At 37.9% G+C, this 23,598-nt stretch overlaps 1 protein-coding gene across 1 annotated transcript; it reads right to left on the reverse strand.

The window, feature by feature from the left end:
• Nucleotides 1–624: 624 nt before the first annotated feature.
• Nucleotides 625–23,032, reverse strand: RIOK1 (RIO kinase 1). The gene is made up of 18 exons (XM_015810840.1): nucleotides 22,955–23,032; nucleotides 21,033–21,180; nucleotides 19,097–19,292; nucleotides 16,534–16,624; nucleotides 14,850–14,919; nucleotides 14,299–14,341; nucleotides 12,913–13,005; nucleotides 11,062–11,174; nucleotides 10,886–10,966; nucleotides 8,106–8,192; nucleotides 5,963–6,100; nucleotides 5,010–5,113; nucleotides 4,760–4,866; nucleotides 4,113–4,178; nucleotides 3,241–3,360; nucleotides 2,422–2,475; nucleotides 1,188–1,340; nucleotides 625–1,020 (listed from the first exon to the last, which is right to left on the reverse strand). The coding sequence occupies exons 2-18, from the start codon at nucleotides 21,101–21,103 to the stop codon at nucleotides 910–912; spliced, it is 1,698 nt and encodes a 565-aa protein (XP_015666326.1). The 5' UTR covers nucleotides 21,104–21,180; nucleotides 22,955–23,032; the 3' UTR covers nucleotides 625–909.
• Between the last annotated feature and the right edge of the window lie 566 nt (nucleotides 23,033–23,598).

A 23,598-nucleotide genomic window follows, 5' to 3' on the forward strand; every position in this document is an offset into this window, starting at 1 on the left:
GAGAGAGAGAGAGAGAGAGAGAGAGAGAGAGAGAGAGAGAGAGAGAGAGAGAGAGAGAGAGAGAGAGAACGAACCACATTTCCTGATTAGAGGAGAAATCTGTTAGTCTGCTACCTAGGCAACAGGACTCTGAGTTTCCCTACCATGCAGCCAAACAGAATCCAAGAGGTAACATGTGGAGCATTGTGTCACAAATCCAGATAGAGATGAGAGTGATAAAAACCATGTTATTTATAAGTGTGGTTTTCCTCTGACCCCCTCCCTTCCCAAATATAGAGTCAATGCTGCAGATGGACAGGATGAGAAGGTATATATTTGCTAGCAAGCACCTCATTAACTCTTCCTCTTTGTACAAGCTGACCTTTCGTGCAGACAATTCACTGAAACTGAATGAACAATTTTCATCACAAACAAGCTACTGTTTGGCCTTCTAAGTGTTGCTGTACTCCAATTCCCATCTGCCTTCATCAGCACGGAAAGAGAAATGTTAAGAGGTGCAGTCCAATGTCCAGAGGGCCATCCACTGCCACATCCCTGGCTGAAATAAATGAGACTATGTCTGCTCCTCCCACATTATTTGCCTATGTATCTACCCAAATAATTGATCACAGAACAAGAAAGGAATTAGTTTACATGTTGGTGTCATTACGCACGTACAAAATATACAATTGTATGTTGCATCAATTTCTCTGGATTTCTTTAAAAAAACACATTTGTGAACTCGTTTTCATTTCTCCACAGGAATATGTTCTTAGTGGGAGCTTCTGACTCTGCAGGAACCCACAAGAGCAAGTCAATTAGGTAACAATTTAGCCCGTCGTGGTGCTCTGTTGATATGCATCAAAATGGGCTCGGCTCCAAAATATGACTCACTAAAACAAGAAAAACTTGAAAAACGACCACCAGAATTTATTTGCCCTTTTTCATTTTTGCTATCTTCTCTTTTCGCTTCTTGACATGCTTCGGAATCTTGTGTTTTCTCTTCTCCCTTTGAGCCTCTTTAACTGTTTTCTTCCTTTCCTGGAAAAGTAGACCCAAGTAAGAAACTAAATTGACCCAACTTTTTTTGCTTTTAAAGAACAAAAGAACAGCGAGGGCATTTAGATAGCGATGAACATGGCACTTAGAGCAGCCTCCCCTTCACGCAAAAATATTTATCTCCAAGTGAAGAAAGCTGTCCCACTAACCTTTTTATCAGCACCTGTTTCAGCAGATTGGTCTTTAAAATGCCCCGAGTCTTCCTGTTCCTTACAACATGAGTCTGAATTGTCAGAGCTATCATCCTCATCCTCGCCGTTAGAATCTGCCTCATCATTATTCTTTTCAAGGAGAGCAGGCACCTAACAACAAACCGAAAGATTCATTTTTTTCTTCAGTCTTGCCCTCCATCAGCTTCCAGCAATATTCAGCTATCGAAGAACGTTGTGAAGGTTGAACTTCACATATCCAAAGAATCTTTGGATTCCTGAAGGTTCTTTGGATATGTGCAGTTCAGCCTTCATGATGTTCTCCGATAGCTGAATATTACCGGAAGTTGATGCCCAAGACATACAAAGAATTCCAGAAGGTTGCTCTAAGTTGGATTTTAAGAATGCAAGGACTATCTAAGGAGAATATATATTTATGTTTGAACCATCAACATATCTAACAAAATTCTTTTATCAACTCAAATTGCCCAATATTTTATCAATATTATTGATATAATAATATAATACAATTTCTAACTGTAGAGACATGGAGCAATAATCAAGAAAGTTAGGAAACCAGGAAGAAGATCCAGCTGTCAATTAAAGTTTTTGTTACATCTGTAGGCAGGTGACCAGCAAGCTTATTCCAGCTCTGAAAATCATAGTTAAAGAATTAAAAATAGCTAGGCATATGTCTAGATTTACAAACGCTGATTACATTTGCACATCATTTTAAGTCACACTAAGGTTGAGATTAGTATGATCCTGAATCTAAACTCTAGTCAGGGGAGGTTTAATTGTTATCTGATTACAGGTAGTCCTTGATTTACACCAGTTTGTTTAGTTCATTACAATGGCATTGAAACAAATGACTTATGACCATTTTTCACACTTACAACTGAGGCAGCATCCCCGTGGTCATGTGATCAACATTCAGGTTCTTGGCAACTGACTCATATTTATGACGGTTGCACTGCCCTGGGGACATGTGATCTCCTTCTGCGACCTTCTGACAAAGTCAATAGGGAAGCCAGATTCACGTAATAATCCTGTTACTAACTTAACCACTGCAGTGATTCACTTAACAACTGTGGCAAGAAAGGTTGTAAAACGGGTCAAAACCTACTTAACAAATGTTTCAATTTGCAACAGAAATTTTGGACTCCATTGTGATCGTAAGCCGAGGACTACCTGTATCACTGAAGAACACGGTCCTGAAATGTCACCATCTTACCTTTTGAACACCGGATAAATCCTTCTTTAATCCTGTCACGGTCTGGTAGAGAATCTGTGCAAAATACAGAACAGCAGCAAAACAATCTGAATGTGGATTTCTCAAATCTTTATACAAAACCTATGCTGGTCTATGACCGTAATAAAGATCTGACTTATATACAGCATTATACTATATAACATTCTAGTGAGACAGAAAGCATCAATTACTTCACCAAAAATTATTTGTTGCTATTACCACTCAACATGCTTCTGGGGTTACAGGCATTGCAATCTGAGCTTCTGTCCCGAAACAACCTCAAATTAGTACTCTAATATTTTAATAGAGCAAACGATTCCTTAAAAATGAGAAATGAGAAGAGATTAATTTAAAACTCTTCCTCGCAAGTTTGCTGTTTTCATTGTCAGTATTAAAGTGACTCCAGTGGGGTCTTCAGAGGATCTCTACCCATGTTGGTGAAAGAAGGAAAGATAATTGTTACAACACTCCTCCTCATCCCACAGCTTTTTATGCCTCATTAAAATCTGAAAATCTCTACAACACTGAAACCCTTTGGGGCAGCAAGAAAAACAAAGAGAGGGAATACTGGGAGAAAGGGGATATACACTTATATTAACATCTAAACATCTGGCTGACTCTATGGCCAACCATAATAACATAATAATTTATATGCTACTTGATTTCCAACAACTCTGGACATAGGCCTTATGTTCAGGCCAGTCTGAATCCAACCCAAAATGCAATGTGATACACTAATCAATTCCACATACATGAACAAGCATATTTCTTTAGATGTCCAATCAATCCAGTATTGCTTACATTATCTTGCTGCACACTGAGGGCTGAATCTTCTTCCTTCAGCTTCATCATAATGTCCACATCTCTCTCATAGTTCTTAACGTCTGTCAGAGTCCTAGGGATATAGGCTTTCCTGAACACCTAGCAAGGCGAATTAAGCATAATCTGATAAAACTATAAATCACTTGTTATATTGTCTCTAGTTATTACTGATCAGCTAAGAGAAGAGGTGATCATAGGTCTTTCACTTATATGCTTGTAAGGATGGACTAAAGTGTAAATCAGATTCATTTGTGAAAAAGCAGAAACACGTTTAAGTGGCATTTTTCTGAAATCATTTTGTAAGTGTAGTTGGAACCATTCTGATATACATTCTGTATAAATTGTATTATACTCTTTCATTTAAGCATGTTAACTCTACTACAAATTAAAGATAGTTTCTCAGAGCTAAAAAAAAGAGCACAAAAATTAAGGCGTTCAGGAAGAGACTTAAGTAAAATAAACTTCCATGATGGAGTCTTTATTGCACTTTATTAATTGCTTAAACATAAAATTTATAATGGTGGAATAATTATTTGCAATTCATTGCAATTAAATGCAATTATTTGAAGACTATAAAAATACAGACTCTGCTAAAACATTTGATGAATTATTTGAAAATAAACATATTCCTGAGTATTATCAAAATACTGAGGAATAGTTTAGGTCAGGGGTGTCAAACTGCCGGCCCAATGGCCCGACGTGTCACGTGGAAGCTGCGCCCACCCCATTGCCGACAATGGCAAAACCGGCCCGATACGTTGCGCGACGTCATGTGATGTCGCGAGTTTGACATGCCTGGTTTAGGTTCTTTCAGAAGAGACATGATGTATTTATTTACTCCACTGGCTTACCTCTTCATCTACATTATTCTGATTGGATCTTTCTTCTGCTGTTCTCTCACATGCAATTTCCATTACCTATAAAATATTGAGAAATAAATTCCTAGCATCAGAAAACTCATTCAAAAGAGCTGGTTAGGTTCTTTGACAGTTGCCTTTACCAAAACGATTCTTTTCTAAGCACAATTTTTACCAAGTTCTTTTTAGGAAGATTTATTAAGACAGATGGATTAGAAGAATTCCTGGCAACTAATTGTGTTTAATTTGGAAGCAATATGTCTCCATGCACACTGGGATGGAGATACTCTGCTTCTCTAACTGCTTTCTGCAAGGAAACCAATTTTCTTTCAATAATAATGAAATTTGCAACTGATCTGGAAACCAATTCTTACAGAATGATGCGTATTCTTCCATCCAAGTGTTAATGCCTCTTTTAATAAAGCTCTGATGTTGTATAGCTCAGGGCTTTTCAACCTTTTCACCCATTGTACCACTTTTAGGATATGGCAACATCTGAGGTAAGATCATAAGCAGTTTCACTTAGTGACCCTTCGCTTAACGACTAAGTTGTTGGTCCCAACTGGGGTCGCTATATGAGGATTACCTGTATGAACCTTCAATATGAATATTTTCATAGAAGATACATCTTCAACCACTACCTTTTCAAGATAGGCGTCCATATTCTCATTCGTAATAGATGGATCTGTGACAAACTCAAAGAGCTCTCTCACTGTCATCACCGCAACGTTGTACTTATGAAAGAAATCTGCCAGAAAGGATAAAGATGATGTTAAAGTTACTATTACTTACAAAAACTTTGATGGCTCCAATTCAGCTTCCAAACTTTGTCCCACAAGATTTAAAAGTTCATTTAACAGCTAAATCACATGAAGAATATTATCTCCTCACCATTGATATTGGCACAGTCTTTCCTCAAGAATTCTAAAGCATGTGGATGATCGTGCTCCACAGACTGGGACACATCTATAATATATACCTGACCACTGTGATACCTGGAAAAAGGGAAAACATCAGAACAGCAATACATTTATTTCCAAATATCTGATATCTATTATGGCATTTCCAGAAAGCATCAGAATATTTGGAGGGCATCTGGAAGAATGAATGCCATAGAATTTTAATTGCTCTAATGAAGTAATGAAGTTGTCATTCTAATCAAATAATGCCAAACTGGCAAGTCAGTTCAAAAGCAGAGATGGACAGACAGGAGGCAAATATGTTTGACCAACTTGCATAGTTTCAACTCTTATTTCCCTGTCACTCTGTTCTGCCATTGCACTCTGTATGTAAAAGAAATGCTAGAAAGTAGATAATGAAGGAATAATATCCGGTATATTATTTTTGAAACCTAAGGCTAGCTAGATTTGGAGTGACTTCCAAAATTTCCTGAAAGTTAAACTCTTTAAATTGGAATCTTTGTAAAGTAAGATGGTGTGCAATTCTGGCTAAATTGATTGTAGGCTTAGGCTGGATAACTAACAAAAGCTTCTTCATTCATGCAACAGTTCAGTTATCAACTCTTCTTCACCTATGCAATGCAAGAACTAATTTTGTGTAGTCCTTTCTGGGCAGAAGAAAATATGCCATCTCTCAGTCAGAATGCATCCAGGGAATCCACAACACAGCAGCAGATGGCTTAAATTACATTGGGAATCCAGCAAGGGTCCTAGAGAGTAGCCATAACTGGCCCCCAGAGAGATACCCACTGGAGATTATACTTTCTGCTAAACAATACCTACCTTACCTTGAGGAGAGGATTGTAACCCCCACATAGTCATTATGCAAGTAAGTCCCAAGTCTCAATGTTAAAGTTGAAAAACAAAAACAAAAATAAAACATACAGCATATTAAATTCACTGAGATCTGCATGAACAAGCTTCGCATCCTGGTACATTCCTCTCATAAAGTGTATGACTTGCAGGTATAATTCTCGGGCTTTTGACTCTGATAATTGGGCATTTTTCAACAAAGGAGCAGGCCTTGGAGCAAAAGAAGAAAAGAAACAAAAATACAATGTTTATATATCTTTCCAACAGTCCCTCTCCTTAAATACTGCAATCACTGTCTTTCAGTTGGGAGAACTATATAAGGCCGAAACAAACTCCCACATAAGCAGAAATATGAATCTCAAGGGAAAAAAATGAAACATTTAGGAGGAAAAGTGAAAAACTCGCTTATTTTTCCCAATTTTTATATTCTTACATCTAAGCCTGGTGCATCAGTTTACTTGCTTTGCAAATTGTACAAGGTATCTGCCTTCTGATCAAACTTCACAAATATCACAATCAGAGCCTTACACTACCTTAGTGACCTTATGCACAGTGAAGTCTCAATTTAACAGTTACACTTTCAGTGGACTTCAGAGACAACAGATAACATGGACACCCAGTCAATTATCTTAGATCAAAGTAATCCAGACATGCACTTAAAAAACCTGCTTGTATGCCACAATTTATTTCATGTGTGTGAAGATATTACACAACAAAATGAAGAAAGCAATTTATTAAATGGACATCAAGGATGAATTTCCCCCCTCCTCCAAAGGACCTGTTAAACTGATATTTCAACTAGTATTTTAATTCAAAAGTAAGCATCAGCACTATTTAATTGAGTGTTAGGTAGCCTAAAAGACAAATTAAAGATGCTCAGCTGTTGAGGTCAATCAAGTTTCTAGGACAAAAATACACTTCAGCAACTGAGTATCCTTGATTTGTTTTCTTAGGCTTCAGGAATGGAATAATTAACCTGTTGTGGAAAGGGTTGTGATCTTCCTGCAGAGAACAATGCTTAATTTGGGGTGCTCAAATTAAATCCAGCTTCGTCACTGGAGACTCAAGTATATTCTGTTGCCCAGATAACAATAATCAGCTTCAAGCTTTCCATGACATGGATAGCATTACAACAATAATCCTCCAGTTAAGTGCAAAATGTTTCAAACTCAAAGCATCCGGTTTCAAGTTTGGAAAAATTATTTCAAGTAAAAAGCAGCTCTTTCCCATTACAAATTTAATAATTTCAGAAGTGCTTCAGGCTGACTGAATCAGCCTATTCCGCTTTTGAAAATAACACTCTTAAATCTGAAACAGGATGTTTTCAATTGGAGACAACTCAGAGTCAAAACATTTTGTACACTGCTACTGCTTTCACAGTGATACTTTCAAAATGGGATTACTTTAATATACTCTAATTGGATCCCCTCCCCCGATTTCAGAGCAGTTTGGAGACATTTCAGTCTGATTCCACACAATTTATTACACATGCTATGGAAGGTTCTGCACTGTCTAGCAATTAACCGCACAGACTGTACTGAATTGATCAGCCATCTTAACTAGTTTTGCTAGAATTGAGAAATGTACTAGAGCAGAAGTTCCCAACCGGGGGAGCTTACATCCCATGGAGGTGTGAGATGATATTCCAGGGGGTGCGAAAACTTGGGTTTTCAAAATTATAATGTATGTACATAATTCGTTGCCCTTATTTCAAACTTTTGTAAAGGGTGCGAGAATATATCAGAAGTGTTCTAGGGGTGTGGGGTATAGAAATGGTTGGGAGCTGCTGTATTAGAGGAACAATTCTTCTGAAGCTTTGATTCTACAAATCTGTGCCAGAGTTTCTGAACTGCAGTAATTTTAAAATGTGTGGACTTCAACTCTCCAAATTCCTCTAGTCAGCATGTTGGGAGTTGAAATCCACACATGTTAAAGTTGTTGAGGTTGAAAACGTTGACCAATGCAATGGAAGACACTAATAAATTAGTACTTGAATTCCTGCATGGCCCTTTCCCATGCTATACTTCTTAAATAACTCCTATAGAACTTTGCAAGAATGTGTTTACTAAGTGTGTGAATCTGTAAATCATGAATGTTTAGCTTACTATTCTGTGTGACTCTGGCCACTATGATTTGCATAGTAAATCCTAATTAAAATAAATCCTGGCTTAACACAAAATTTAAACCCAGCCACATAGCACTTGAATATACTTACATATCATTTTTGCCAATAAAGCCCATCACAAGAACATGGCTTCTTAGCATAATGGGTTCTGGACATGGTATTTGTGCGGTATGTAACCTACCATGAAATCAAAAAGACAAAAATGCTGTTATTTTATATCTATCTATCTATCTATCTATCTATCTATCTATCTATCTATCTATCTATCTATCTATCTATCTATCTATCTATCTATCTATCTATCTATCTATCTATCTAATATATATGATGTTACCGTATTAAAAAAGACCTATGTGCAGAAAAGAGCTTCAGAAATTCAGAAGATCATTTAGTCCAATAGTATTGATCGTAGCTTCATAATTATTTAGTCAGAAAATACTGTACATAAAGCAAGAAAATATATAAAGAAAGCCTCACAAGCTCTCTCAATCTTGCTGACACCTTTCGTTTTCATACTCATGTCTTGAGGCCAAATATAAGTATTGTATGTAAACTGTTAACAATTATTTTCTCCCCAAAGTCTTTGACAGAAGTGCCGTTTTCCCTTTCAGTGTAAACTATTTTTAAAATCTCAGATGGGGATATGTGCTTCAATTTAAAAAAAAAATCAGAAACAATCCTTTTGTTTCAAGGGTTGACATGAATTGATTGAGCAGAAATATTCTGTGAAAGAAAACTGGCCAATTTAAATTTGGAACCCAGATACTTACTCCAAATTAAGGTCCTTTACTCAGACATCCACTTGAAAATGTGTACAGATGTAAATGATTCTCTCATGCCCTTATACCAACACATAAAGGTGTTAGACAGGGTTGTATTCTAGCCCGAATGCTTTTTAATCTCTATGTCAATGAAATTCCAGGATTCCTGTATGCTTCAGACATTCCTATACAAAGTTCTACGACATATTTATTGACATTCTTTTATATGTTAACAATATGGTTATAATGATGCATTCCCAAATAGGCCTGAGAAGACTGTTGTGAAAGAGGAATACACAACATTCTCTGCATTGTCAAGTCTCTAAATATCAATAAAACCAAATCTGAAGTGGTATTTAGCAAAAAAAAAAGTGTGGCATATAACTGGCAGTTGGATGAAGAACCTATTGAACAACTAAATTATCTCATCTATATAGGAGTGGCCTTTACGAACACAAGATCGTGGGTAAATTATTTTAAAAGAAGCTGAGGTAAGGGTTAAGGCAAGTACCAAAAATTATGTAAATTGTTTAATTATAATTAACAGGTGCCTTGATTCCCCGCTCCATATTGAAAGTATTTAGAGCAAAAATAGTCCCAATGATGACTTATGGCAGAGAACTCTGGGGCCTTACAAAAGTTATTTCACTTGTTCACACCTATTTTTTAAGAAACATATAAGAGAATGGATAAGAATGTGTCAACCTCCACTGTCAGAACAGAAAGGTATCCACTCCATATAAAGCCACTGAACAAAGTTTTGACCTAATGGCAGAGGATCCATTCAATAAATAGTCTAATAGGCTAAGTTTAACTGAACAAATACATATGGCTCAGTCTATTTCCTGGGTAAACTGACTTACCAAAGTTATTTTACAGTATGGGCTTTCCGTTCAATATTTATTCTCAACTGCCTCCCAGGCAAAAGAAAATTTTAAACATAGGATCCTAAATGTCAGTGCCCAAGCAGTTATTGGCAAAAAAAAATAGATCTTTAAACTGACTGGCTAAGAACTAAAGCAAAAAATGTCCATCATTAAGTTTTACTCAATTTCTAAGAAGGGCCTATTGTAGAACTAGATTTGAGTTTTTGGATTCCATGGCCAAATATCCGTCATTTGCCATATCGTGAGAAAATGCATCTGTGTGGTTCCCCAGCCAGTGAATATATTGCTCATGTTTTGTCAACTGTATGCCCTTTTAGCTTAGATTTTAAACAAGGAAGGAATATTCTTCTTCCCTTCCTCTACTCTTTGAGACTGTTGAGATAAAGATCAAAAGCTCTCCTTACTCTGGGAAAGAGGGAGATGACTGAAAAATTCATTTGCCTGGAGTCAGATAGCAGTTCTTGATCACTCAATACCTAAAACAAGACTGGGTCTTATATTAATTTTTGCTCCAAAAGACGCATTAGGGCTTATTTTCCAGTAAGGTCTTATTTTGGGGAAAATACGACACTAAACATGTTCATCTGGCTCAGGGATAGGCAACCTTGGCTCTTTTATGACTCGTGGACGTCAACTCCCAGAATTCCTGAGCCAGCTATGCTCAGAATTCCCAGGAATTCTGGGAATTGAAGTCCACGAGTCATAAAAGAACCAAGGTTGCCTACCCCTGGTCTGGCTGATGATCTTAACTGCTTATTTTTGGGGTGAGGCTTATATTATGAGCGTCCTGAAAAAATCATGCTAGGGCTTATTTTCCAGTTGGGTCTTATTTGGGGGAAACACGGTATCGAGTGATCACACTCGGTATGCATATTTTCCTCTTTTCATTGCTATACTTCTGATTTCTGAATGTGGATCATTTGTACATGCTAGGAAAGAAAAACAAAATTCATGGTTTTCTTTTTAAAAAATGTTCTAAACATGGGAACACAAATATTTAAATTCTTTTTGCTTTTAAAAGAACAAATTTGTTCTGGAGTAAGCAGGAATCCTCGAACAATGTTGGCCACGAACGAGTGGTTGCAAGAATTGTCTCTCCTGAACATTTTGCTTCTTAAAAACTTGCAATGCTATTCTTTTAACTTCCAGAGTGTTAAAATCATTTCCTAATCCTGTACAAAAACGAAATTCAAGATGAAAATAGAAGAATGTCAATTCTCACCTGCTTAAATTCCTCATTTCTTTTTCCGCCCATGTCCTGACCATCTTTCTTGGGTTTCCTTTACAGTATCCGTGACGAAACCTTGGAATGGCAAGAAGGAAATTGAATATTTATTATTGTAAAAAAAAAGAAAAAGAAAAGTGAAATCCGGAAGCAAGTACGCAATACAGACTCACCTGAATTCTCCACTCACATATTTATCTCGATCTTTAAACATCAAAATGGAAGTTTTATAAATCTTTATCGCTCTATTTTCGCCTTTTGCAGTCCTGGCGTGGTACACATTAGCCTGGAAAAATGCAAAGAAATACAACAAAAATGTATCAATACATAGATTAATATATATTATTTGAGAAGTCAAACAACACTTTTAAAATTATTTTGTTTTAATTAATTACTACATGGCATAGCGATCAATATAATACAGAGTTATTTTGGATCACTGGCTGTGTTCATATTGTGGTAGATCTGAGTTTAATGAACCTACCCTCTATAGTTTATTAAACATGAATTATTATTAGGTTTGGTATTAATTTTGAGATCTACTATGTATCATAAAGAGTTCAAGTCAAAGGTACTCTGGTGCAAAAACAGCAGGACTGTCAAGGGTCAAATACATGACCCATCAATCAATAATTGTCCAGGCTAAATCTATAGATCACAGAGGTACAAAGCACACTCTGCTAATATTTTAAATTCCTAAACTCCTTTACAAACAGTTGAACCACTAACGGAATGAAAAGAAGTTGACCACACTTGCATCATTTTGCATATGTATGTATGTATGTATCTATATATATATATCTATATATATATCTATATCTATATATCTATATATCTATATCTATATCTATATCTATATCTATACATGCAAATACTTCTTTAATGGCTCTCTGTATTTGTAAGCCTATTTCCACATGTACAAAAAGTTGTTTGGATTGTATCCTCGATTTGGTGCAGAACAGCTTGAATGAAAAGAGGTACTTAATGACAGCTGCAAATTGTAATTCTGCAAATTATGTCATTGCATTCCACACCAGTCTTCTAAAGCAGGGGTGTCAAACTGCCGGCCCGCAGGCCGGTTTCATCATACCGAAGCCGTGCCCACCCCATTGCCGGCAATGCAAAAAGAGTCGCGATACGTTGCAACACGTCACGTGGCGAGTTTGACACCTGTGTTCTAAAGCATTATTCCAATACCTATTTTTGAAAGCGATAGCCTGCCTAGATAGCCCTCAAGTCTAATCTGACATCAAAAGCAGTATTTTTTTATTTTAAAAGGCCTAAAATGCACAATCTGATTACATTAAGTTCTGGGTTGTGAGGACTCAAACCAGGACTCAGCTCGGGAAACTATAGTTAAGTGTTAAGAAAAAGTATTATAGCGAAACGTGCTTGCTGCCTGCTCCTCTACAGTCACTACTACCGGTAAACAGAAGTTTAGAAGAAGTTCAGAATTAATCACAGGAGGTGGAAACCTCGCTCTACATGTCAGTCTTGTAAAGTAGACAGGAAACATGGTCAGATGAGCTAATTATACTTTATTATACTACTTTATTATATTTCTTTATTATAACATTGTACATTATAATATTAACATAATATTATATCTTCCCCCCCCCCCCCGCCCTGCCCCATCCCCTTTACACCCTAAGAAACTAAGGAAGGTCTCTTCTGAGCCTTTTGACTCAACCACAGTTCTGCTCTAGGATAAGTTGCCTTTTACCTGACTGTTCCCTTGGCTGTGTCTCTTTGCCCTATCACCCAAGGACATTCCTACATGCCATTACACCTGACAACTGAAACTAAAACTCAGTGCATTCAAGTCCAAGCCTTACTGCATCTTAGCTTTTCAAAGCTAAACCTTAGGTATCTACAAATCCTTGCCAGTCCCGATGCAGACGAATGGAGCCTCTTTGTGCCGAAATGACTTTTCAGAGGAATTATAGAAAGTTTATAATACAAATCACAGACTTTTTAAAATGCATTGCAAGATTACTTTTAGCAAGTTATAGGTTCAGCCAAACCTCTTTTCCGGTGCTGATACAACCATTGATCTCTGATATCACACCTCTACTAAGCATCTTGAATAGAATCATTCGTGTTCTTGGGTCCAAGACCTTAAAAAAAGACGAAACACCCATTACTCACAAAGATGTGGATAAATAATTTTCAAGTTTAGAAGTCTAAGAAAGTCCTATTTGTTTATAGCCAGGATTTTTTTCCCCTACAAAGTTTATACAAATCCTTTTTCCAACTTGTTTTCTTTTGCAAATTTTTAGTCTGGAAATGCTTTAAAGTTTAAATAACAATCCACTAAAATGTATGAGCGAAACCTTATACACTATGACCACATCGTGAGCCTTTATAGAATGGGGCCAACACTGCTGGATTCATGAAGCATGCTGAGAAATATCAACTTTATGAATGAATATGTGTTTCTATCCATTATTGTTTGATTAAGAGATTACAGATAAATACAGACAGTCCTCAATGACCACTCATTCAGGGACCATTTAAGCTTACAATGACATTGAAAGGGTAGTACTTATGAACTGTTCTCCTAGTTGTGGCTACTGCAGTGACCTTGCAGTAACATGATCACACAACGTTCACAACAAGCAAAGTCAACGGGGAAGCTGACAGGAAGCTACAAATGGCAACCATATCATGTTTTTGCTTAACAACCTGTGGTGATTTGCTTATGACATCATATGACAACAGGAAGTGCCATAACTGCCATCATGAAGCAACACAGTCATGTGATATTGTGCTTTAAGACCACATCGCTTAGTGACTATAATTCCAGTCCCAAGTGAATGAAGGCCCCTTGTACAAATACACATGTACAAATACACATGTGTTGGCCTTAAGGACTACATTATTTCAACTGAAGCAATTCTTTAAAGAAGCCAATCTTACTGAATTTTTTTCTCTGAAGGTAGAGATAAATCATGAAACTGGAGAATAAAACATCCTTTCTGAGAAAGCTTCTATTATTATTATTATTATTATTATTATTATTATTATTATTATTATTATTATTATTATTATTATTATTATTCTACTCAAATAATAATTATTTGGACAGAATATAGTCCAAAAGCATTGATCAATGTGAACTGGAAGCAAATACCTCTCCACCTATATTTTGCCCTCCCAACATCAAACCAGTAGTGCAGTAAAATTTTCTAAGCATTCTTAGATAGGATTTTGGAATCACCTGATAAAATGGAGAAACATTCTAGATAAAGCATAACTGTATAATGTAAAAGGGGGATTTCATACTGATATTGCAATATTATGCACTGCTAATAAAGAACATAGCTTGGCTGAATAGTTTCCTTTTAAAGGATACATACTTTGAATTCTGACAATACATTTTTTTACAACTGATAATTCACATCACTTACTTGTTCTACTGTTGCCCTGTCTGATTTATCTTTTACCCGGTACCTAGCAGAAACAAAACATTGTATGATCCGTTGTACCAGAACAAAATATAATTATCTCAACACTTAAGCAATATGTCAGCAATATGAAAATATTCCAGACAGAAAAACAGGACAGAAAAACGAAACATTCTCCATCAATTAAAACCAGGGTCTTCATAATGCAACTCACACAGGCTTCAGTCAAACAATATTAAGGTGGTTTTCAGGAACATAAAATAGTATCACCATTAGATAAGAACATGCCAAAACAAAGTTGGAAATAACTTAATTTACCAAACCAATCTTAACCTCATTTTTTTAGGAATGCATGCCTAGTTCTAAATGATCAGGCAAAAGATTCTAAGTAGGCATCTGCAGGACTGCGGTGTTAATTTTGCAGACCTCTTAGAATTTAATATTATATCTGAAAACATAATGTATTAATATATTAATTGTACTACAAACCCATGCCAATCAAGTAACAGCTATATTCTCTACAACATTTATTTCTGCACATCCATACTACTTACATATCTGCGTCTCTTTGCCTAGACTTCTCTGTAACTTTATTTATGACAGAATCAGCAAAATGCAGCTTGTCTGGAAAACACACATACACACATCCCACTCTTTAAAAACAGCTTCAACACCGCTGTCAAAAAATAATGTGCATAATTTCATTGCGAACATACCTCTAGAAAACAAACAATACATTTATAATGTTTAAAGTAAGCACTGTTTTCAATTCATATATACAGTATGTCTATCAACTGTTTTTTTCCTTACATTTCGGAAGCCACTCAACTTCTCAACGTCTGTAGGAAATGTGCACTATTAAAAACCACAAAATATAAAAGAACATAGGAGAGAGACAGACAGTCAGACAGATAGTTAGTTACCACCTTTAAAACGCTCCATGGCATCGGACCTGGTTACCTCCGAGACCGCCTTCTGCCTCAGATTTCCTCCCATAGACCGGTACGCTCCCACAGAGTGGGCCTCCTCAGGGTGCCGTCGGCCAAACAGTGTCGGCTGGCGACCCCCAGGGGGAGGGCCTTCTCTGTGGGTGCCCCCACCCTCTGGAACGAANCTAAGGAGGATTTTATTTAGGGACGATTTTAAGTATAATTTTAATTGGAACACAGCTTCGAATATTTGGTTTTAATTTGGTTTTAGAGGGGTTTTTATTTTTATTGATATGTATATCTGTTTTAATATGCTGTGCACCGCCCTGAGTCCTGCGGGAGAAGGGCGGTATAGAAATTAAAATAATAATAATAATAATAATAGATAGACAGAGTCATCCTGACGAAACAGATATAACACCGTCTCAAAGGAAGTCCTCATCCTACCTTGACCCAACGTTAAGGGAAAGTCAGTTCTTCAAGACGTATTTAACAGAGAGTTGGGGCTGCTTGAAATCTGGGGGGAATTGTGGAAGGTTGAATTGTCCCAGTGAATTTGGGATTATGCAGTGGTAACAAAAGTTTTTTTTGTGGGCCCAAATCAAAATTAATGTCATATAGACATCAAGAACCTTGACTGCTTAATAAATCATCTGTTTTCTAGCTGTAAACCTATAAAAGAAGCATTATGTAATGGAGGACTAGGTTTGTTGTGTATTCTGGAATTGTTTTTGTATGGGGTGGTGATACTAGGTCTACCAAGGAGGAGAAATCTGCCAGCAAGAGCAGGCAGGATCTGAAAGAGGGATCTGCTTAGTGAGTTGGCAGTGGAATGTTTTTTGAGAACAGATCTAGATGACAGTGAGGACACCTTGGTAATGGTGGTGAAATCCAGGAAATCCAGGTGTGGTTTGTTTTTCACCTACAACTTGCAAACCACGGTGTTTTCCTATCCCTTCTTCCTCTTTAGGGAAAGATATGGCTAACAGAAAAAAGAGAAGCTGACACACATGTAGATTGGCCTACCCTGAAAGGCACTTATGCAGGATGACCATCACCATTTCATAATCTTATAATCCTGTTATAGTTGTTAGTAAAAATATGATTTGAAATGTGAAACAGGAGACTATAAGTCTATTTTTATTCCATCAAAGAAACAAACAAAAAAAAACAACCAGACTTTTTGTACATCTTCCAGAAGCATTTTAATAGATTTCTAGGACAGATTAACACATTAATCCATTGAATTTCATCTTTTAAAAATTATCACCTGATTCAGCCCCTCTGGAATCCTAAATGCTCCACTTACCTAGATTGATTTTATTCTCAAACTTTCTTAATGCTTTATCTGTAGGTGTAGACATTTTGGCTGCATTGCTGCTGGGAATCTGTTTATTTGCCTAAAAAGAAAAAGATATGTAACTAAAACTCCATTTAAAAACCATTCTAAAGGCACAGATCACATTCACAGACTCTTAGTTTGAGAAACGATAAAAAAAGGCAATTGCATGATTATATCCCCAGCACTATCCCTATTATGTGCAAATTCCCCAGGCCTGCAAATCCGAGCTAGCATGTATAGTCAAATGCTGTTATAACTTTATCCATGTATAAGTTGGGAGGGGGGGAATTTCACTAGACAAGGAGGGAATTGCAGAATCCTGTGGCCCATTCCAAATGCATCAGTCACAATTAAGGCCACAGGAGCAAAAGCATATATACCAGCTAGCTTAAGAAACACATTTTATCAAATACAGGAAGTATAGTTAAGACATGTAACTTGACTTTTAGAAGGCTAAAGAACATGGGAGTTTTGAACTGAACTAGTTCTGAGCCACAGCATAACAGAATGCACCCAGTGAAAAGGTACTCAAAGATTTTGACAGATGCACCTCCTTTCCCCTTTTTAGTCCTGGTGTGGCCAGAAAAAATAGATCAGAATTCCATTTTAATTAATTGGTGGCTTAGCAACGCATGCACCTCAAAGAACTGGGGTTTAAAATAAAATATAGGCACATAACACTAAACCACCAAAATTCCTAGACTGTTTAGCTGGCTAGAGTTTACTTTAAAATACAACTTGATTTGCACATAACAAGCTGAATTAGCTAAAATGACACTGAATTTTGGTTTACTCTTCCTCTGGGCTGTGTGAATGGGGAAAAAAAGGAAGTGCTCAAGCCTCATATTTGTTGTGATTCCTCGCCAGCCAGTGGATCTGGCAGCTGAGTCTGAGGAATCAGATGAGGAGGAGGGGCCTGGAGTGACATTAGAGTCAGAGGAAGGCTCTGAGGAGCTCCAAGACTTAGTCGGACAAGGAGCCTGGCCCCTCTACTCGCGCTCAGACTGAGACACAGCTGTGCTGGGAGCCTGAGTTGGACAGTGATGACGAACAGTTGGGACTAATCCAGGATGCACGAAAGCGCAGGCAAGAGAAGCGAGTAGGACAGAGGAATGCAATGGGGCAGCTCCAATGGCAAAGGAGAAGGCATTAGCAAGCCACGCCTTGGCTGAATTATAAAAGGGAAGATGTGGGAGGTGCTGGTTGCCAAAGGCAACTGTTTGTGTTGAGGATCGAGTTTCTGTGGACTGTGTTTGTTTGCCTTGGACATTGACTCAGGTCTGTGAGAATAAAAGGGGTTGGTTTTTTCTTGCGGTTCCTGTCTGTTTATTGGAAGAGGGTTTCTTCTTGTGAGCATTACAAGGACTCACGTAGGCTGGGACATAACAATATTTTACATGCCTGCTATTTATACAAATAGCACTAAGCTGTGGCTCACCATCACACATTAAGACAATAATTAGCCTTACATATTATTAGTTACAAAAACTCCTGAAACTATCAGATAGTCTCTATAAGATGCTAGGACATTTTTTGTTATTCAAGACAAAATGGAATACTTAAGCATTCAGACTATTGATTTTTCCAATGCATTGTGACTACTTTCCTATAAAATAATTTTAAAGGTTCAGATTAAAATGCCCACAAGTGTAGCTTACAACCGAACACATTGTCACATAAAGACTAAATCCACAAATTGCGATAACCCAGGATTTATAGTCATGTAATGCTACAATTTACTACTAGGCCAAAACAAGCAATACCCACAGACATATAATTCAATCGTCTATATCAGGGGTGTCAAACTCAATTTCATTGAGGGCCGCATCAGCATTGCAGTTGCCCTTGGGGGGCCAGGTGGGTGTGGCCTACTGGGTGGGCGTGGAGGGAGTGGGTGTGGCCTACTGAGTGGACATGGCCAGCTCTACATTGTTCGCGTCAATGGTGCCTGTGGGGGCCTGGGCAGGAGTGGGACAGATATGAGGGTCTCTGGCAGAAGGAGGTGGGACCAGGGCAAGTGCCAAGGCATGGTCCACTGGAGGAGCCTCACTGTTCCTCTCAGGCCATGGGGGGGGGGCTGGATGGTGGTGCAGGCTGCTTGGAGCCCTGGGCAGCAGAGGTCAAATGCCCAGCCTGGCCCTTGAGCACCCGTGGCACCAAGCCCAGCCCCACTTGCCAAAGGGGGCGCCCAGCTGCATTTACCTCCTCCTCAAGGCTGTTGCTGCTGTGCTTGCTCTCCTTAGCCAGGTTGTTCATGATGGGTACCAGGGCAAAGTCAGAGGGAGACTGAATGCATTTCAACATAGATGGCCACCACAAAATTGTACATTGGCTCCCGGCCGGCCTGGGCCAGGGCCAAGGCAGCGGGGGCCATTCCCTCACTGTTTCCAGGATGGCTTTGCGGGCCACATGAAATCACTTCGCAGGCCGCATCTGGCCCCCGGGCCTTGTGTTTGACATGTCTGGTCTATATGAATCAGGGCAAATTCATCTAAAGATAACAGATTTTAAAAATCCACTTATTACACACCTGTCGGTTTCTTCCTCCAGCCATTGGATTCCGTTTCATCAGCTTTCCCATATCCTCATCCCAATCCCATCCATCTTCCTCGTCCTCAGAGCACTCGTCGGATTCATCCACATCTGCTTCCTCATTCAGATGGGACTGTTGCATTTTAACAACCATTTTCTCCTCCTGAGATGCTTGAACAACCTGTGAGGGTTCACTATTTTTTTAAAAGAAGAATATTTAATAAACTCTTAATAAGCTGATTCTATAGTGCAGGGGTAGTCAACCTTGGCTCTTTTATGACTCGTGGACTTCAATTCCCAGAATTCCTGAGCCAGCTTAGCTGGCTCAGGAGTTCTGGGAGTTGAAGTCCACGAATCATAAAAGAGCCAAGGTTGACTACCCCTGCTATAGTGGTTTCAAAACAATGGAGACGGTATACAATGGACACACTGCAATAGTAAGCCTAGCTAGTCACAAAACACCCATTTACCAGAAGACGCTAACTCTCCTGGGATACTGTTTACAATCCCAAGAGGAACTTTATTAAACTCATAAGTACTGATGCAAATACATAAGAGTGATATTGGTATTTACAGTATGCTACTCTATTTTTTTACTTTGTTTTAACTAAAAACATATTTAAAAGGGCAGATAACTCGTGCTGCCTAGACTAGAGGACACCAAGGGATGGGTATGAAGGTGCGAGGATATATCAGCAGGCCAACAGTATAACAGAATTCTCCAGACTAGCTAGACACTAGCTCCCATTCCCCAACTTTTAACCATATTGGCTAGGGCTGATGGGAGTTGGGATCTGACAAATTCTAAGGTACATAATAATACAAACAGCATTTTTTCATTTAATTTAATATAGCCACCCATATTTTAGTGGCAACTTTTATAAATGCTAGTGGATATAACTTTTATAAATGCTAGTGGATATATATAGTGGATTTTCAGGAACTAGAGATCAAGCTGTGCACTGTTGATCTATAAGAAACTGCTGCAGGTACTCATTTCACGATTTGGAACAAGAGATCATTTGTATGTTATAATATCCATCCCTTTCTTTTTTTTTTCATTCCACCTGAATCAGGTGGGTACATGGACTGGACTAGTATTTGGATGATAGTCAATAACCTAAGATTGAATTGACAAGATGGAGGCACAAAATTGATACTCCAAGATCTAATGACATCCTCTTTACATAATTCCTGGTGTATCAGACATTAAAATTCAGTTCAGTTAATCATTTAACATATCCTCTTCATGTAGGTTTCTGGGTTGTTCTAATGGAAAAGGAGTTTTTTATTCTTTGTTTTCAAGTTCATTCCATTTATATCTTCCATTCGATGTATAGCTTTATAGCATTCCATTTATATAGTTCATTCCATGTATAGAACTCAAATCTGACTGGATTTATAAGAGGTGTGGATTTCAACTCCTGAAACCTGCAGGTTGGGAATCTAGGACTTGATGTCCACTTATCTTACAGGGGCTAAGTTTGAGAAACACTGATTTAGGGGATTTTATTTGTATACGCATTGTCTCTGGTTATGAAAAACAGAACATCAATTTAATAAAGAGCAGAGTAATAAATAATCTCCTCACATAAAGGACGAAAGAGGCAAATAGCATGAACACTAAGATGACAAATGCAAACATTTTTTATTGTTAAATCTTTAATGTTTCAATCATAGTATTTTTTTTTATCTAAAACCACTGTAATAACGCTTTGCAAATATGGCAAATTAAGTAATTATTTTCTTAGATTTGCACAAAACAACTGGGACCAGTCTCTGATAATAAAGGACCAGAATAATGAATAGAAAGTGAGCAAGGTTTATCTAGCAAAGCTCAGTTGCCTTGTATAACCTGAAAAGCATCTAAACTGCTCATTTCTGCACTACCCTTCCAACTCTATTATTATTATCATTATCATTATTATTATTACCTGTCTGAAGTATCAGCATCATCGAATTGTCCTGGGACTATCAAACTCATAATTTCTTCTCTGTAATTCATTACTGTTGTTACAGGATCTCGGATGCCCTCCTGTGCTGTACTCCCAGTCTTCTATAAAATGTTTTTATGTATAGATGCTATAAAGAGACAGCATATTGTACATTATAATGGGTATATGGCAGTGTTTCTCAACCTTGACAATTTTAAGGCATGTGGACTTCAACTCCCAGAATTCCACAGCCAGCATTGCTGCCTGTGGAATTCTGGGAGTTGAAGTCCACATGCCTTAAAATTGTCAAGGTTGAGAAACATTGGTATATGGTATACTTCATTACATAGGCACTGCAAATGATGCCTTACATAGCACACCCTAATTCTGCATGTTCTGAGTTATGTGTAACTATAACACACTTCCGTGGATAACCTGTAGAATGTAACTCGCTATATAAGCTCTCTGTTATGCACGAAGATTGATATGTATGCATTTTAATTTGCCCTAAAGAGGAGAATATATAAGCAAAATCCAGGCATTTTTGCAGGCTCATAAAATCATTTACCATGGCTGCGTTTAAACTTTGTCTGGTATAGCTTCACTTTTCAAGGGAAAAAAATCCCAACATGAAATTCCCCTCTCCCTTGCTGCTAACCTTTTTTGGTCAGGAACCTCTGATTCTGGAAGTCACTCCCAAAGAAAGCACAACAGAGATTGGTGGGCAGGATATGACAATTAAGGAGCTCAAGACTTCCAGTTTTTCAATGTCCATTGTATTTGGGTGAGATAATAGTAGTAACAATAATCTGCTTCCAAGCAAGAGGCATAGAGATGATCTTTTTTTCCCCTTTACATTTCACCAATCTTATTCTAGCATTGGAAATATTTATTATTATGATCTTTTTTTCAGGAAGAATAAGTGTTTCTGTCTCAATGCTGGAATATACTGAAATCATACTAAAGTAAGTGTAAGGACTATTTTTAAGTAAACTAGAAGGAGAAGCAACAAAAACTACCTTTTCAAAAAAAATAAGTTCTTTTTCTTTGGCCTACAGTATTCTATTTCCTTTCCAAACCTATTCATACTTCATTCCTAGTTCAAGCTGATCAGCTTGCACTGATTTCAACGAAGTCCAGTTTCTGCCTCTGCTGCCAATATTCAGCGTGGGTCTTCAGAGAACTGGCATTATGTCCCAAAGGCACTCTTGTCATTCCTAATTCAAGCCAATGCTTAATATTTCCCAGCAGTGTACAATGGAGACTTGTATCATAAAACCCATATGCCATTCATACTGTTGTTTGTACCTAAATTCCAATAAAATGCATTTCACAGCATATGTGTGGAACAGTGTTAACCCGCATACAATGTTTGGTGATGGAGGTTATCTGCACTAGTGGTTTACTGGCCATTGCTGCTATGGCATATAATTTAGCCAGACTTCTTAGCATCGTAACAAAGACTGGATGGTCCTATCTCTCACTGGTGTGGATAGCTTCAGCATCTATCGTGCTTGGAAGGAAAGCTATCAAGGAATCTCAGGGCTGAGGCTAAATTGGGAAGCAGAAAGAAAAAAACCATTCTGGAAGATCACTTCCGCCAATAAGACTGTCACCAAGAGACAAGTTTGATCAACACAATATTATGTGTATTCCTCTTTTCAAGACGGGGGGGGGGCAGCTTTCCAAGGAAGTTCAAATAAGAAATCCAACTACAGAGTAGCATTCATTTCGAGTTAATGGAAAACCTAATAGCGACCCAAAATACTTTAAATAGAGGAATTTACAAAGTGCCAAAGCCAGTGCAGCCTTACTCTGAAAGCAGGCTCGCTGCTGGACTTTCTGCGCTTCTCACACTGGAGGCAAGGCGGCACAACTTGCCCAAACATTTTTATCCAGGCACTAAAGCGCATTTTACTCACCAGCCTCGGGACCGGCTCGCCAAGAGAGATTCCGACCCACGAGGTCGGAACCCAGGCGCCTTTGGGGCTCGAAGCGTCACAAGCTGCGAACTACGGCTCCTCCAGAGGCTCATGCGCGGTCGTTTGAGAACGCGTTTCCCGAACCCTTTGCTGGGATATATATATACCCGATGCTTTCGTTGAATTTGCGGATGACAAATTCACTGTTTTTGGCGAGAGCTTGGAAAGACGCTTCATTCTGAATGCTTAAAATTCGGGAGCTTCCCTCCCGGATTTGGACTGCAAATACCCGAAGGAGCGCAAAATGGACTAAAAAACGAAAGAGTTATTTCTTGCCATCTCGTGGTCATCTGGGGCTTTGCAGTTCGACGTAATTCAGATGAACAGTGGGGGTGGTAAATTATTATTATAGTGGCACTTCAATAAAATAAAAAAACGGAAAAATGTTTTAATGAAACTTCGAATGCTTTATTATTATTTTTTTGTATACTCAAACGGAACGTACGTTCAAGTAGACATAGGATTACATTGCTTTGGGTATAAGTGCAGTTTGAAATAAATATATGTGTGATAAAATATATAAAAATATCTTCCTTTCTATCTATATAAATAAAAATGTAAATGTTCGTTTGTTCAAAATCTTA

This window comes from Protobothrops mucrosquamatus, unplaced genomic scaffold (genome assembly GCF_001527695.2).
Source record: "Protobothrops mucrosquamatus isolate PMUCROS unplaced genomic scaffold, P.Mucros_1.0 scaffold23, whole genome shotgun sequence".
Classification (NCBI taxonomy): Eukaryota; Metazoa; Chordata; class Lepidosauria; order Squamata; family Viperidae; genus Protobothrops; species Protobothrops mucrosquamatus.

Excerpts from the sequence above, each read along its gene's own strand:
- RIOK1 (XM_015810840.1), bottom strand. The coding sequence starts at position 21,103 with ATGAATTACAGAGAAGAAATTATGAGTTTGATAGTCCCAGGACAATTC. Across the intron at positions 6,101-8,105 it reads TTTATTGGCAAAAATGATAT|GCCTGCTCCTTTGTTGAAAA; the intron begins GTAAGTATATTC and ends TTTTGCTCCAAG. Across the intron at positions 4,179-4,759 it reads TGGACGCCTATCTTGAAAAG|GTAATGGAAATTGCATGTGA; the intron begins GTAGTGGTTGAA and ends AATATTTTATAG.